We start from the raw sequence: 14,635 nt of genomic DNA, 5'->3' as shown, positions 1-14,635 counted from the left end.
AAAATTTTATATTGATCTGTGTTTTGAGTCTGAGAGCCACCTTAATGTGGAAATGCAAGAATCAGCAGGATCAAGTCCAAGAAGAATGAAGCCAGATGGTTTTGTAAGACCCAATGTGAATAGACACATACAACAGGAATTATTTAAACTGCTTAACCATTCCCACAAAAATGAATAGGTGTATTTAAAGAAAACTTTCTTTAAGCAGAAGTTATCTACAATATTCCAGTTGAGAGAAGATATATTCACAGGCAGTTTGGACAAGATGACACGCCATTTACATGAAAGGTTAGTTTTATTACAGGCACTTTATCCAAACATTTCAATACTTTTTGCTACTTCTATAATCTTTTAGCAAGGCAGTCAGTTACAGTCCAAATGAGAAAATATAAACAAAATTACACATGTTATCTTTTAAAATCTACTTTAATTCTGTTATAAAATGTATAATGCAATTTAAACCAAGATGTCTCCCCACTTGACGAAGTCTCTCGCTCTGTTCCTTTAATTACGAAATCTCTGAAGACTCTGAACTTGATTGAGGAAATGTTAAACGGACAACTCTTCATGATTCTATAAATGCTTGCTTTTTAACTTCGATTAAATGCTATATTAAAAAGTATTTAACATCTCATACAGTTACAGTTCATTGGCGCTTTGCTCCAGCCTGGACACTGACCATTGAAAAATAGATGCCTTTCTGTGCCAGCAGCTGCTGATGCGTGCCATGCTCCTTGACTCTGCCGTTCTGAAACACCACTATTAAGTCTGCATTCTGGATGGTGGACAGGCGGTGAGCAATCACAATGCAGGTGCGGCCTTCTCTGGCTTTGTCCAGGGCTTCTTGGACAACCTATTCCATAATCATATAAATTAATTCTCATAGTTATTTCCCCTGATTCCTCTTCCATAAAAAGCTCCATAATTAATTTCTCCAACAGATTTTTCTTTAACAAGATGTCAGCGAAGTAGATCAGGTTTTTGAAAACAAAGAATTTATCGTATCAGAAGATGATGGAACCTTAGTTTGGGTTAGTTCCGAGGCAGCAGTTATCTACCCCCACCTTTTTTTTCTAATTTGAGACAGGGTCTCACTCTGTCACCCAGGGTGGAATGTAGTGGTGCAATCACGGCTTACTGCAGTCTCGACCTCCTGGGCTCAAGCGATTCTTCCACTTCAGCCTCCCGAGTAGCTGGGACTCCAGGTTCCCACCACCATGCCTGGCTAATTATTTTTAATTTTTGTAGAGACAAGGTCTCCCTATGTTGCCCAGGCTGGTGTCAAACTCCTAGGCTCAAGTGATCCTCCCACCTCAGCCTCCCAAAGTGCTGGGATTACAGGTGTGAGCCACAGCAGTCGGTGCAGGCCAGCAGTCATCTACTCTTAAGGCAGTAAATACAGTTCACTGAATCATTTAAAAACATTTACTAAAGTGTCTAGCCACATAACATTCTTGAAAATAGACCTCAAATCCAGCTCACAGTAAATTCAGGAAGCCTGAGCAAAGGCCAAACACAGACTCCTGAATTTTAGTGTTATAAGGTAGGGAATATCTCATGTGGAGTAATCTGAATTCGTAACCTTTTCTCCGACTAGAAATGATTGCTAATATTTATCTTAAAAGGTACAGCCAGATTTTAACATTGTTTTACCCTCCCACTTTTTTTTACGGTTGCTGAAGAAATGCTGCTAGTAGACGTGGGAAATACACCTCCTGAAAGCAGCTTCTTAGGTCAGCACAAAGTGATCTAGGGATGGTTTGTGAAGCATACGTGCTCTAAGACTATCTGCCTTGTGCCATCTTGACTCTCCTGAATAACAGCTACAGAAAGTGTTTACATTTTACTGAAAGGTGATAAAAGTAACCATCAATAATCCGGCTACATTTTGTTCTTTACTATGTAGAATAAAGCATTTTTAAGGATGACTGATTCAAGTATGAATGAACCCAATTTAAATTCTTACCTTTTCACTTTCTGTATCCAGAGCTGATGTGGCTTCATCCAAAAGCAAAATATGAGGCTGTCTAACAAGGGCACGGGCTATGGCCACACGCTGTTTCTGGCCACCAGAGAGCTGGGTTCCTTTGTCTCCCACTCTGGTGTTATATTTCTGTAAATAAGGTTTTGTTGTTATGAAAGTAGAACGGATAGTAAAGTTCTAACAGGTTGCTTATAGAAAGTATGACAGATGATTCTATACACTCCAAAAATGTAGGTTCTGAATCTAAGAATGGTTCATGGATAATTAAGGAAACAACAGTAAAAAAGAGTCCAAATGGCAGGTTTCTTATCTCTTTGAAAATGGATGTTTCGGCCTTATGATGGCATATGGTTTTGTGTAAACAAGTCAGCTTTTTAATGAAGAAGAATATTGCTGCAATGTTCTATCTTCTGGTTTCATTATATTTGGGACAAAGATTGGCAGGAGAAAGGAAATTTGATTTGAACAAGGTATTCATAATAAAGTAATTGAAGCTCAATTTACTTGTAACCAGCAGGTGACACTCTCTGCATGATTTTAAATTAAGGAAAGCCATTCTTGGGATGTCAGTCTTTTAGTGTCTGTTTTTATGAAATATCTCCAACACTTAAACAACTTTAATGGATGCTACACAAAGGATTCCATTTTGATATCTAACTTTGAAAATGAACACCTTCTTTTTAAAATTTTTTGTTTCTAGAGTGCTCCCAAAATTCTTCCCATACTGTTTCCCACAGTAGATAATTGTCACCAACTATTCACTATGATACAGACAGGAGTTAAAAGTTACTCAGGAGACAGCAGAAACAGGATGTGACCACACTTGTAACCTAGAAAGTAATAGTATCTTATGTCCAGGCCCTTGTCAGGCTGAAATTTTAGTACAGGGTTGCCTATTTTTATTTGCTATATCTGGTGACCCTAGTTTTGCGGCACTCAGCCCTGGCTCTGCCCCTGTAAAAAGAGGGAGAAGGCCCGGGGTGAGGTTTTCGCAGATGCTTGGGACTGGCTCTACCTTAGAGCTGTGGCTGCCTCAGAAGGCAGGAGCACTGAAGTGTGTCTTATGTGAGTGGAGGGGTTACTAGTTGCACTCTTAATACAGTACTGATCCTGTTGAGGCAGATAAAGGCAGGGCAGCAATGTTACAAGAAGAAGGTAACTAAACCAGCCACCTACAGGATGTGGTAAATCCTAGCATTAATCACTTAGAAGTGGATCCTTAGATAAGAGGACTTAGGGATTTTACCTTTTTTCTCCTGGTCTAGACACTGAGGAAGAGAATCATGGTGTCTACAGGTGTGCTCTGTGTGACAGATGAGAGACCAGGAGCCCAGAAAAGAGGGGGTCCCTGTGGTAGACAAATGCCAGAGGGGCAAGGAATGTTTAAGAAGATAATAGTTACTCTCTGTGTTTGTGTTTTATTAACCCCTAGCCCAGTGGTTCTCCAGCTTAAGCCTGCATCAGTATTACCTAGGCTCTTAAAACACGGTTTGCTGGACCTCCGAAGTTTCTGATTCAGCAGGTCTGGGGTTGGGCCTGAAAAATTTGCATTCCTAACAAGTTCCCAGGTGATGATGATCCATGTCTATACTTGAGAACCACTACCTTCTCATCAGTAAAGGGGATTGGAGCTTTCTGTTTTAAATGTCTGAGCCTTGAGAAGAGCCAATTAGCTACCAGTGGGCTAGACTGTGAAAGGAGAGTGAGAGACGAGGCCTCCCTAGGACTTAATAAGATTGGTATCAGCAGTTACTGAAGAAGAGCCTACGGAAGACGGGAATCTTGGGAAACAGAACCACCTGGAGTTGCTCGCCTGCCTCATGAGGAGACTGTCTTCCCTGCAGCGCTGAGGCTCCTGAGCTGTGTTTCAGGGGGCACTTTCTTAGAATACAGAACATAACTGGTGATAATGGGAGGGGTAGGTTACCTAGATGGAGAAGCACTTAGGACCTAACTTTTGCAGCAACATGGATGCAGCTGGAGGCCATTATCCCAAGCAAAGTAATGCAGGAACAGAAAACCAAATACTGCATGTTCTCACTTATAAGTGGGAGCTAAATATCAGGTACTCATAGACAAAAGAAATGGCAACAAAGAAACTGGAGACTGAAGAGTGGGGAGGGAGAGGGGGGCAAGTGCTGAAAAACTACCTACTGAGTTCTGTGCTCAGTGTCGGAGTGATGGGATCATTTATACCCCAAAACCTCAGATCGTGCAATATACCCAAGTATAATAAACCTGCACACATACCCCTAAATCTAAAATAAAGGTTGGAAAAAATCTAATTTCGGACTTCCAATACAGGTTGAGCAACCATCATCCAAAACTTCAAACTCTGAAATTCTGAAACTTTTTCAGCACCAACATGATGCCACAAGTGAAAACTTTCACACCTGACCTCATGTGACAGGTCACAGTCAAAACTTTGTTTCATGCTCAAAGTTATTAAAAATATTGTATAAAATTGCCTTCAGGCTATGTGTATAAAGTATACATGAAATACAAGTGAATTATATATACGCAAATATTCCAAAACCTAAAAGACTTCTGATCCCAAGTATTTTGGAAAAGGCATATTCAACTTGTATTCCAAAACAAAACAGAACAAAAAAACAGAATATAGGATCTAAGAGGGCTTAAGAGAGGATGAGAGGTTCCATTTATCCAACTTCCTAGGAGGAATTCAGAGGACACTCATAGGACAACAGCCAAAAAAGGCTTGGGGCCCATGAATGATGTACGGTGATGAGAGATTACATGATGCCATGCGCACCCCAACGGCTCAGCCCTTATTCAGAGAGAGCCCTCTTTCTGGCATGGGTTCAGCCCCCCGGACTGGACCGACTGCACACTGAGGTTTGAGGCTTAAGAGACAGCTGCAAGAAGGAAGAAAGCATGGGGAGGGACAGTCATGCCTGCCTCCTCAGCAGGCCAGAAGCAGCATGTCTGCAGGTGGCAACCCAGACTCTGCACTTGGACTTGAAGAGAAAGGCCTCCCAGACATTGTACTTAAACCTAGGGCTGGAAAAGGAGGAGCCTCGTGCCTAATAGTTTTGGACCTAGAGAACTGTTTCAGTTCTCCTAGCCCAGAAATGTTCCTCCCTCCTAAACTTGAAGTGGTCCAGCACTTTCATTCCTTCCTCACAAGGAGAGTCAGGTGATCAGGTAAAGGTAACATCTAACCCAGATAGGAAATGTGGCCTGGTGCTTGTATACAGGTAAGGGTATGATTTGGATGCTTATTTCTCTTTACTTCTGGGAAACCAGCCCCTTAGAAATCAAACTATAGGCCAGGGATGCTGCCACATGTGCCAGGGCTGTTAATTTGGAAAGGGACTTACCTTAGGCAGTGACTCGATGAAGGTGTGTATGTTGGCCTCCTTGGCTGCCCTCACGATCTCTTCCTGGGACACCACTCGGCTGTTGTCTCCATAGGCAATGTTCTCACCAATGCTGCAGTCAAACAGGATGGGCTCCTGGGACACGATGCCCAGGTGCGCTCGGAGCCACTGAACATTCAGTTGCTTTATTTCTTTGCCATCAAGCAGCTGAAAACAAGAGTTCACAGATCAACTTCAGGACAAGCACACTTTGAATTTAGCACAATTAACATCATTATTTCCTACATTGAAACTGCCAAGTTACTGTGAGATTAAGGAAAAGGTTGTGTGATTAAAATTTGGATAGTTAAGGTTAATCCAACCAAGTCATAATTGTATAATTGTATGCTTTGAGGAACTGTCATGCTTCCTGTGTGTTAACCATGGTTTCTGATGTATGCATGTGGCAGGCAGAATAATGTTCCCTCTCCCACAAGGCATCTATGTCCTAATCCCTGGATCCTGTGAATGTGTTATGTTACATGGCAAAAAGGAACGAAAGTAGTAGATGTAAGCTCGCTAATCAGCTGACTGTAAAATAAGATTCTCCTGAATGATCTTGGTGAGCCTAAAGTAATCATAAGGGCTCCTAACTGAGGAGGAAGGAGGGAGGAGAGTATCAGAGCAGTGCAGTGTGAGAAAGACTCAACCAGCCACTGCTGGCTTTGAAAATGGAGGAAGGGACCACCAGCAAGAAAACCAATCGTCCTTCGGAGCGTCTGGAAGGAACACGGCACTGCTGACACTTGATCTGAGCCCACTGAGACCTGTTTAGACTTCTGACCTTCAGAAGTGTAAGGTCATAAATTGGTGGTGTTTTAAGCCACTGCATTTGTGCCATGTGGTTATAGCAGCCACAGAAAACTAATACAATGCCTAATACTTCTGAGATGTATCCTGATAGCCTTATTTTTACATCTCCATTTTTCAGAGAAAAAGTGGCCAGGATTAGAGTGGAAATAAATAACAACTATGACCACATAATAAGTTTGCTGGTCAGGAACTACAGGGGATGGATAGGTGAACAGGGGCAGGAAAGGGTGGACAGACATCTCAATACTGAGCCAGAAGAACAGGAACGGAGAGCTGCTCTTTCTCTATAATCTGGCTCCCTGGATTATCCTGCAGAAATCTGGGGAGGGCCCCTTACAGCCTTGCTAATAACAAGCCCTACTCTGACGCAAATATGCCTGCCAGATAGGTCTGCTTTGCAAGAGAATTTTCTGGCATTCAAGTGAGAGAGCTGTTCATCCCTTCTGAAGAAGGCACCAGTGACTCAGCTTTGAGCTTTTCTAATAGTAGTGACAACCATATACTCTGTGTATTGCATGTGCCTGGCTGGGTGGCTCAAGGAGACAGTTGGTGAGTGGTAGGGTACAATCTTTGCTATAGGAACACGGCTTCTGCTTGTGACACTGGCAGGTGCAGGGATGGAAGCTCTGCCATGACCTTATTAGTACCATGCTGAGTTGCCATAGAGACTATTCCACACACGTACGCTCCAGGCTTCCTTACAATGTTAATAAATGAAGGTGGAAAGTAGAGGGTGGAGAGAGACAGTAAAAGCCAAACGAGGATATGGCTAAACAGCAGATCTTGTTAGATAAAACACTGTACTTGAGAAGTGGAAATGTAAGGAAAGGAGGAGTTTTGTTTTTGTTTTTGTTTTAATTTTCCAGGTTTATGGCCCTGGGAGGAAAACAGACACTGCCTAACTCATATAATCACAGGCAAATCTGAATGATCTCAGCAAGTTATAATGAGTTTCTTCACTACACTGAACACACTCTTGGGCTTCCTTGTTCCCACATAATACCCTAGAATTGTAAACTATTTAAAACCTATGTTGATTGAAGAATTCTTTTTTTAGGGAAAACAAGTTTAGAAGCCTAGAATGTAAAACAGATCAAAGCAGAGCTTCTTTGGCTGAGGAATGGTGTTGGTCTGGTGGAAGACCAAGGAACTCTGGGGAATCTATGAGAATTGCTCAAAAAACCCTGGTCTAGATAAAAACATAACAAAGAAAGTAAACATGTTGGTAAGAAATAATGGAAGTCCAGATTAAAATGATCAGCTACCTCTATTGTAGATTGTTAAATCTACTGCTTGCTTTCATTAGCACAAAAATATTAAATATGTATTCTTCTGTGTATTTACCCTGAAATCATCGATTTTTAAAAATGAAGCACTGGCAACATTGTAGGTTCTGTAATAAGCATGTCTCATACAGTCTCTTGTTTAACCTTCACAGCAATCTTATGAGGTCACTGATGTTAATTCTCATTTTACTGATAAGGAAATGAGCAAAGTTAAGTAACTTATACAAGGTCACAGTTAGTAATTGGGGGAAAACTAGGACTGGATTTAAACACTATAGGCTGGGTTTTGGTAACACTAATATCTCACAACTGAAAGATATTTTATGTCCTCGCTTGAAAGGGGAATGCCTCCATCTTGGCCCAGGCACTTCTCTTATAACCAGACAATGGCAAGCAGCTTCTAACTGTATCCTAAAGGGGGCTCTGACTGTCGTATATGGGAGAGACTGGAAAGGGGAGAAAGGAAAGGTCAGGGGAAGACTCAAATCAGGGATGATTTAACAGTGATGCTGACAAAGGTTAAGCTTCAGGAGCCCTCAGTTACATGTAAATTCTGGGAAGTTGAACAGTGTTCTGGGTGAGAGAGTGACAAGGCTCCAGTTGGGAAGCTCTTTCCTATAAGTGTTGATGATAAATTGCCTTAAAATGAAAGGGACCAGAATCTTTAAGTTTCCAGTATTTGATGGTGATTTCTTTTCATTTGAAGTAAATATCTACTTTTGTATCTAATTTTGCATTCAAAACTTTTTTTCTTTAAGTTGAATCCCTAAAATTGTAAAACCTTCAGGTCCCTCAAAACTTGGATCCTCCTATCTTCACAATTCTATAGCTTAATTTTTCAACACTCTCCACAATTTAACCTAAATCTTTCTTCAAATTTACCAGTTCAGTAGATCTCAAATGATGGTTGGCATCAGAATCACCAAGGAAAATTATAAAAATAAAAGGTCAAACCCTAGCCTACTTGAATAATCCAGGTTGGCTGTGTTTTTTACTAGCTCTTTAGACCATTCTGATATTCACTGAAGCTTGAGGACCAACGCTTCAGGTCAACGTTCTTTAATGTGTGATTCAAGGTCCACCGACGGTCATGAGAATTTCCTGACTTCAGGAAGGTCCTCAGGGTCAAATTCTTTCTTTAATTCTTATGCTCAAATCACAGACTCATTTTTACATGAGTAAAAAATAACTAGTAGAAATCCACTGAGTTACTCAGGGCTGCTCATTGATGTCCATAAACGAAATTTTGTACATTTACTAGAGTTTACTGTGGACACTTTCTGCTAAGAAGTCTGGCTGCAGTGCACCATCTGGCAGTATTTCCAAGCCTTAGTGCAAATGCACAGGAGAAGATAATGTATATTCCTGCAATAAATGAGGACACTTTATTTTCAGTCTAATATCAAAATGTTCTGGGATGCTTACTGTCCTATGTACTCAACAGTCATTTCGGTATACTTCTGTGTCTGCCCTTTTATACATCAAGGGATTAGAAGGCTAAAAACTATTTCCCCGTTTCCCTTGGTTCTGGAAGTAAGTTAGGGTCTAGCAGGGAGACGCACAGTGTAAAATCTGGAAGGCAGACACCAACTCTCCCTCAGCAGCCATAGTAAGCTATGGCTTAACTCATCTTTGACAAACAAGAATTTCTGCAACAGCCAGATTCTAGTCTTGGGTCTTTACATCTGGAACAGCTGTGGCATCGGCATAATTTTCTGCAGCTTCGAATCACAGCTGCAGTGCTGTGATTTGGAAGTCTGGGAGCAAGCAGCCACCTTTACTTTCACTCTTCCAACCCTTCCAAAGATTTTGTAAGCAGGTAATTCCCTCTACTTGAAACACCTAGTGCAGTTTCTTTTTCCTACTCTGAACTATAACTGATGCTGTCCATGTTTTAAATTATGTTCTGCTCGTGTTTATGTACTTGCAGAATGATCATTACTTTTCCTTGTATTATTATTGTGCTGTATCGTATTGTTGTTTTCAAAGCCAACATTTTGTTATTACCAAGTGTTTTTCCTATTGGAAAGTGACTATGAGCACATGAGTGGATGGTGACATTTTTAAATCTTTCCTACATGAGTTATCAACAGAAAAGTTGAGAACCACTACTCAAACTAAACTCCCAATTTCAGCCAAAGTGTCCTATTTGCTGCATTGGGTACAAATCACTGATCACAGCTGGTATTTTCTCTTACACTGAATGTCATCCCTACTGTTCACCCATATGCAAATCCTTATCTCTGAAGAACTAGCACTAGGCCTATCTTCTTTAATCTAACTCATGTAAGTATATGCCCCATCTCCTCAGTTAAAGTATTTGAGGGCAGATATCATGCCCTACAATTCATTATAGCACAATATTTAACACATTACGTATTAACTGCCTGTTTAGGGCCATAATAAGTGTCTGAGAGCTAACATTTCCTCCTCTAATTGCTTCGGCTATCAGAGACATCTTCATTTAAAGTCTTGTTTTTAAACTCACCACGAAATTGAAGGACACAATCAGAGTTCACAGAAAATATAAAGCAAGAGAGTAAAAGTAGGGAACAAGCTTATGTAATGATTAAAGATTAGACTGAATAAAGGCATAATTGTCTTTGAATATAATAACAAATATTTATGAGTAAGAAGAACTGCTGTGAGGAAGTCAAAAGAGCCGTAGACTACAGGTTGAAAACTCTTTTCATTTCAGTCATTAAATGCTTCTAACCTCCATCTGACTTGTACCAGCAGGTGTCCATTCTGATTGGTCAGTGCTCATGCTGTTCCCGTTGTTAAGTATTTCAAATATCACATCTCAGTACAACTAATTACATGCCTACATAATGAAAGTGCCTTTCTCTTAATTCTATTCCTTTCTAATTTGTCTTCTTTCCTATCCCCGTTTCCTATTCCCCATGATAGTCCTTTAAACTCACCACTCCCTGCCAGACACCTCTCTCATCCCCATCAACATTCCCTGACACATTTTAGTTCAGAAGACAAAGGGCATACTCCACGTTCTTTATACATTTCCCAAATTTGTTGATTCTACTTTTTTTTCTCAGATGTGTTTCAATGCCCTCTCTCCATCAATTATTTTGTCTCATCCCCAGTCATAAAAATGCTCAAGAATTTACCTCCTAAACATTTTCCCTGGACTCTGCCTCCCGACTCAAGCACTGTACTTATTTGCCTCTTTTACTTTCAATATTCTTGATAATCTATACTTACTTACATCTCCATTTTTCCTACCATACTTCAGTCACCTTTAATTGTTTTCTACCATCACTACTTCACTAAGAATATTTTAAAATGTGAGAAATAGCCCATTCGTTGCTAGACTCTATCATGTCTTCTCAGTCTCCTCCCTACCCAATCTCCGCATACCATCTGTCATTGCTGATCACCATCTTTGAAACAGTCCCCATCCTCGGCTTTCATCTCACTCCTAGCACCTGTTCTGCATCTTTTTGGCTACTTCCATTTTTTTTCTCTTTATGTTTTTTTTAATTTTATTGCGTTTTAGGTTTTGGGGTACATGTGAAGAACATGTAAGATTGTTGCATAGGTACATACATGGCAATGTGGTTTGCTGCCTTCCTCCCCATCACCTATACCTGGCATTTCTCCCTATGTTATCCCTCCCCAACTCTGCACCCCCCACTGTCCCTCCCCTAGCTCCCCCCTACAGACCTCAGTGTGTGATGCTCCCCTCCCTATGTCCACGTGTTCTCATTGTTCAACACCTGCCTATGAGTGAGAACATGTGTTTTTGATTTTCTGTTCTTGTGTCAGTTTGCTGAGAATGATGGTTTCCAGGTTCATCCATGTCCCTACAAAGGACACGAACTCATCGTTTTTTATGGCTGCATAGTATTCCATGGGGTATATGTGCCACATTTTCCCTGTCCAGTCTATCATTGATGGACATTTAGGTTGGTTCCAAGTCTTTGCTATTGTAAACAGTGCTGCAATGAACATTTGTGTGCATGTGTCCTTACAATAGAACAATTTATAATCCTTTGGATATATACCCAGTAATGGGATTACTTATTGGTTCTTCTCAAGTCAGCTGAAACCGAAGTACGGCAGGGGAGATGCGTGGTGAAAAAGGTGCTTGCAAAGGAAGGTAGAGGGGTAGTGTTGAAGGGAGCCTGGAGAAGTTGGCTGGGGCAGATGACACCACTTGACCATATTTAGGCTGTCAGACTAAGTGGGGTTATTGTTTAAAGGTTTGAAAAAACGTGGCTTATAGCTGAGGATTAAATACACTCAGACATTTGGATGATGAAAACCTGAACTGAACTAAATATGGAAGTGTGCTCACCACTTTCCCCGCCAAGGGGTCATAGAACCGCTCCAGGAGCTGGACCACCGTGCTCTTCCCACAGCCACTGCTGCCCACCAGGGCCAGCGTCTGGCCCTTCTTCACTTCCAGGCTCAGCCCCTGAAGCACTGGGATGTCCGGTCGTGAGGGATAGTTGAATACAACTTCATTAAATGTCACATTTCCTTCCAGTGTTTTCTGCAAAGTGAAGAATAACAGTAAATTTGATGGCTGCAATACTGAAAATAAAGTGTATAGCGAACTCTCTCGATTATCAAGTATCAGAAGGTAATGAATTCATATTACAATTGGCTTCACTTCAAACTGCTAGAATTTATTTATTTTTTTTATTTTTTTATAGAAACCCTTTATTGAAATGGTATTTTCACTGTAATGAAATTTTTTTCTATAGTAAAAATGAATTACTTTTAAATTTGAAATTTCTTTTATTCTTTTTTTTTGTTTTTGTTTTGTTTTTTATATATATATTTTTTATTGCATTTTAGGTTTTGGGTACATGTGAAGAACATGCAAGATTGTTGCATAGGTACACACGTGGCAGTGTGATTTGCTGCCTTCCTCTCCTTCACCTATATCTGGCATTTCTCCCCATATCTCTCCCCTACTCCTCACCCCCTGATGTCCCCTCCCCTATTTCCCCCCAACAGACCCCAGTGTGTAGTGCTCCCCTCCCTGTATTTTTTATTTTTTTGAGACAGAGTCTCACTCTGTCACCCAGGCTGGAGTGCAGTGGTGTGATCTCAGCTCACTACAACCTCTGCCTCTCAGGTTCAAGTGATTCTCGTGCCGCAGCCTCCTGAGTAGCTAGGATTACAGGCATGTGCCACCACACTCAGCTAATCTTTTTTTTTGTATTTTTAGTAGAGATGGAGTTTCACCATATTGGCCAGGCTGGTCTCGAACTCCTGACCTCAAGTGATCCACCTGCCTTGGCCACCCAAAGTGCTGAGATTACAGGCATGAGCCACTGTGCTCTGCCTCAGACTGCTAGAATTTAATGAGATCTAAAAGAGTGAAAGCTTTCATAGCATGTATTGTTAAGACAATATGAATATACAATACAGCTGTGATAACTCAAATCTGTTCCTCAGGAATATAGTAACTTACATGTAATAAAATCTGGTGACCAGCCTGGGCAACATAGGGAGACCTTGTCTCTACAGATAATTAAAAAATTAGTTGGGCACAATGGCACATGCTTGTAGTCCCAGCTACTTGGGAGGCTGAGGCAGGCTCCCAACCTGATTAATAGGGTTTTCTTATAAAGCGGACAGTATTCCTATTTCCCTATAACCTTTGCTAGGTAAAAGTACTGAATGTTCATGTATATTAGTAGCAGTTACTGAAAAGACTCTATGACCTAGAAGTTTGATTTTATTATCAGCATATTTGAAAGTACAAATTTTATTAAGTTTCTACTTAGAATACTTTCATTCAGGAGTCAGGAGTAGATCAAATAGTTGAAACATCTAACTTACTGGCTTTAGGCCTTCAGTGCTGTAGCTGTCAATCAAAGGGGTTTTTTCAATGATCATGATGATGTGAGCTGCTGATACTTTGGCTTTGGCATAGTCAGGAGCAAATGAACTGACTTGCCCGACGGCCATGGCACCAAAGACAATAGCTGAAAATACTCTGGAAAGCACAAAGACAAAACATGTGCACAGTGTTACAACCACATCTAGAAAGCTGACACTCTTTTTTTTTTTTTTTTGAGATGGGGTCTTGCTGTGTTGCCCAGGCTGGAGTGCAGAAGTACAGTCAGAGCTCACTACAGATATGACCTCTAGGGCTCAAGCAATCTTCCCACTTCAGCTTCAGGAGTAGCTGGGACTAAAACTATGCACCACCACACCCAGTTAATTGTTTTATTTTTTGTAGAGACAGGTTCTCCCTGTGTGGCCCAGGCTGGTCTCAAACTCCTGGGCTGAAGCAATCCTCCTGCCTTGGCCTCCCAAAGTGCTGAGATTATAGATGTGAGCCACCATGCCTGGCTGTAAATGGACACTTCTATAACCAGAAAGCTTTGCCTCGAATAGTTATAAACAGATGGCCAAGCATGGTGGCTCATGCCTATAATCCCAGCACTTTGGGAGGCCGAGGCGGGTGAATCATGAGGTCAAGAAATCGAGACCATCCTGGTCAACATGGTGAAACTTCATCTCTACTAAAAATATAAAAATTAGCTGGGCATGGTGGCACATGCCTGTAGTCCCAGATGCTCAGGAGGCTGAGGCAGGAGAATTGCTTGAACCCAGAAGGTGGAGGTTGCAGTGAGCCAAGATCACGCCATTGCACTCCAGCCTGGGTAACAAGAGTGAAACTCTGTCTCAAAAAAAAAAAAAAAAAAAGATGTTAAAAAATAAAGCACACATTTCCTTCTAAGTTCATGTCAGTGTGACAGACTGATTGCAAAATGGCCCATTTTTTCCACCTCTCTCTGTATCCTCATCTTCTCGCAACGTGACCTTTGCAGCACCCTTTGAATCTGGGCTGGCCTTTTGACTTGCTTTGGCCAACAGGATGTGGTGGAAATTACTTTTGCCCGTTCCAAGCCTATGACTCAGGGGGCCTTACATTCTTTGTGAGCATGCATGCGTGTGCTCTCTCTCTTTCTCAGAACACTGCCACTGTCTCAAACCCAGGCTAGCCTGCTAGAGGATGAGGTGCACATGAAAGAGAGCTGTGTGGATCCCAACCAACCAGCTACAGACACAACCCACTACAGACCCATGAGTAAGTCCAGCTGAGATCTACTATGCCTAACCCAGATCAGTAGAACTTCACAGCTAACCCACAGGTTTGTGGGAAAAAACACGTCTGTCTCTGAGGTTTA

At 41.3% G+C, this 14,635-nt stretch overlaps 1 protein-coding gene across 1 annotated transcript in view; it reads right to left on the bottom strand.

The window, feature by feature from the left end:
- Positions 1–276: 276 nt before the first annotated feature.
- ABCB1 (ATP binding cassette subfamily B member 1) overlaps positions 277–14,635 on the bottom strand; it is a 101,549-nt gene continuing 87,190 nt past the window's right edge. Inside the window, exons 24-28 of the mRNA XM_064380428.1 lie at positions 13,278–13,434; positions 11,779–11,976; positions 5,326–5,532; positions 1,967–2,113; positions 277–853 (exon numbers count right to left, since the gene is read on the bottom strand). Of these exons, the coding sequence (XP_064236498.1) occupies positions 647–853; positions 1,967–2,113; positions 5,326–5,532; positions 11,779–11,976; positions 13,278–13,434 (916 nt within the window). The 3' untranslated portion in view covers positions 277–646. The remainder of the gene's footprint in view (positions 854–1,966; positions 2,114–5,325; positions 5,533–11,778; positions 11,977–13,277; positions 13,435–14,635) is intronic.

Source organism: Aotus nancymaae, unplaced genomic scaffold (assembly GCF_030222135.1).
Source record: "Aotus nancymaae isolate 86718 unplaced genomic scaffold, 86718_ANA_hifiasm-v0.15.2.pri h1tg000025l, whole genome shotgun sequence".
In the NCBI taxonomy this organism is placed as follows: Eukaryota; Metazoa; Chordata; class Mammalia; order Primates; family Aotidae; genus Aotus; species Aotus nancymaae.
Note: the sequence above shows the minus strand (reverse complement) of the source record. Positions and strands in the feature narration are given on the sequence as shown.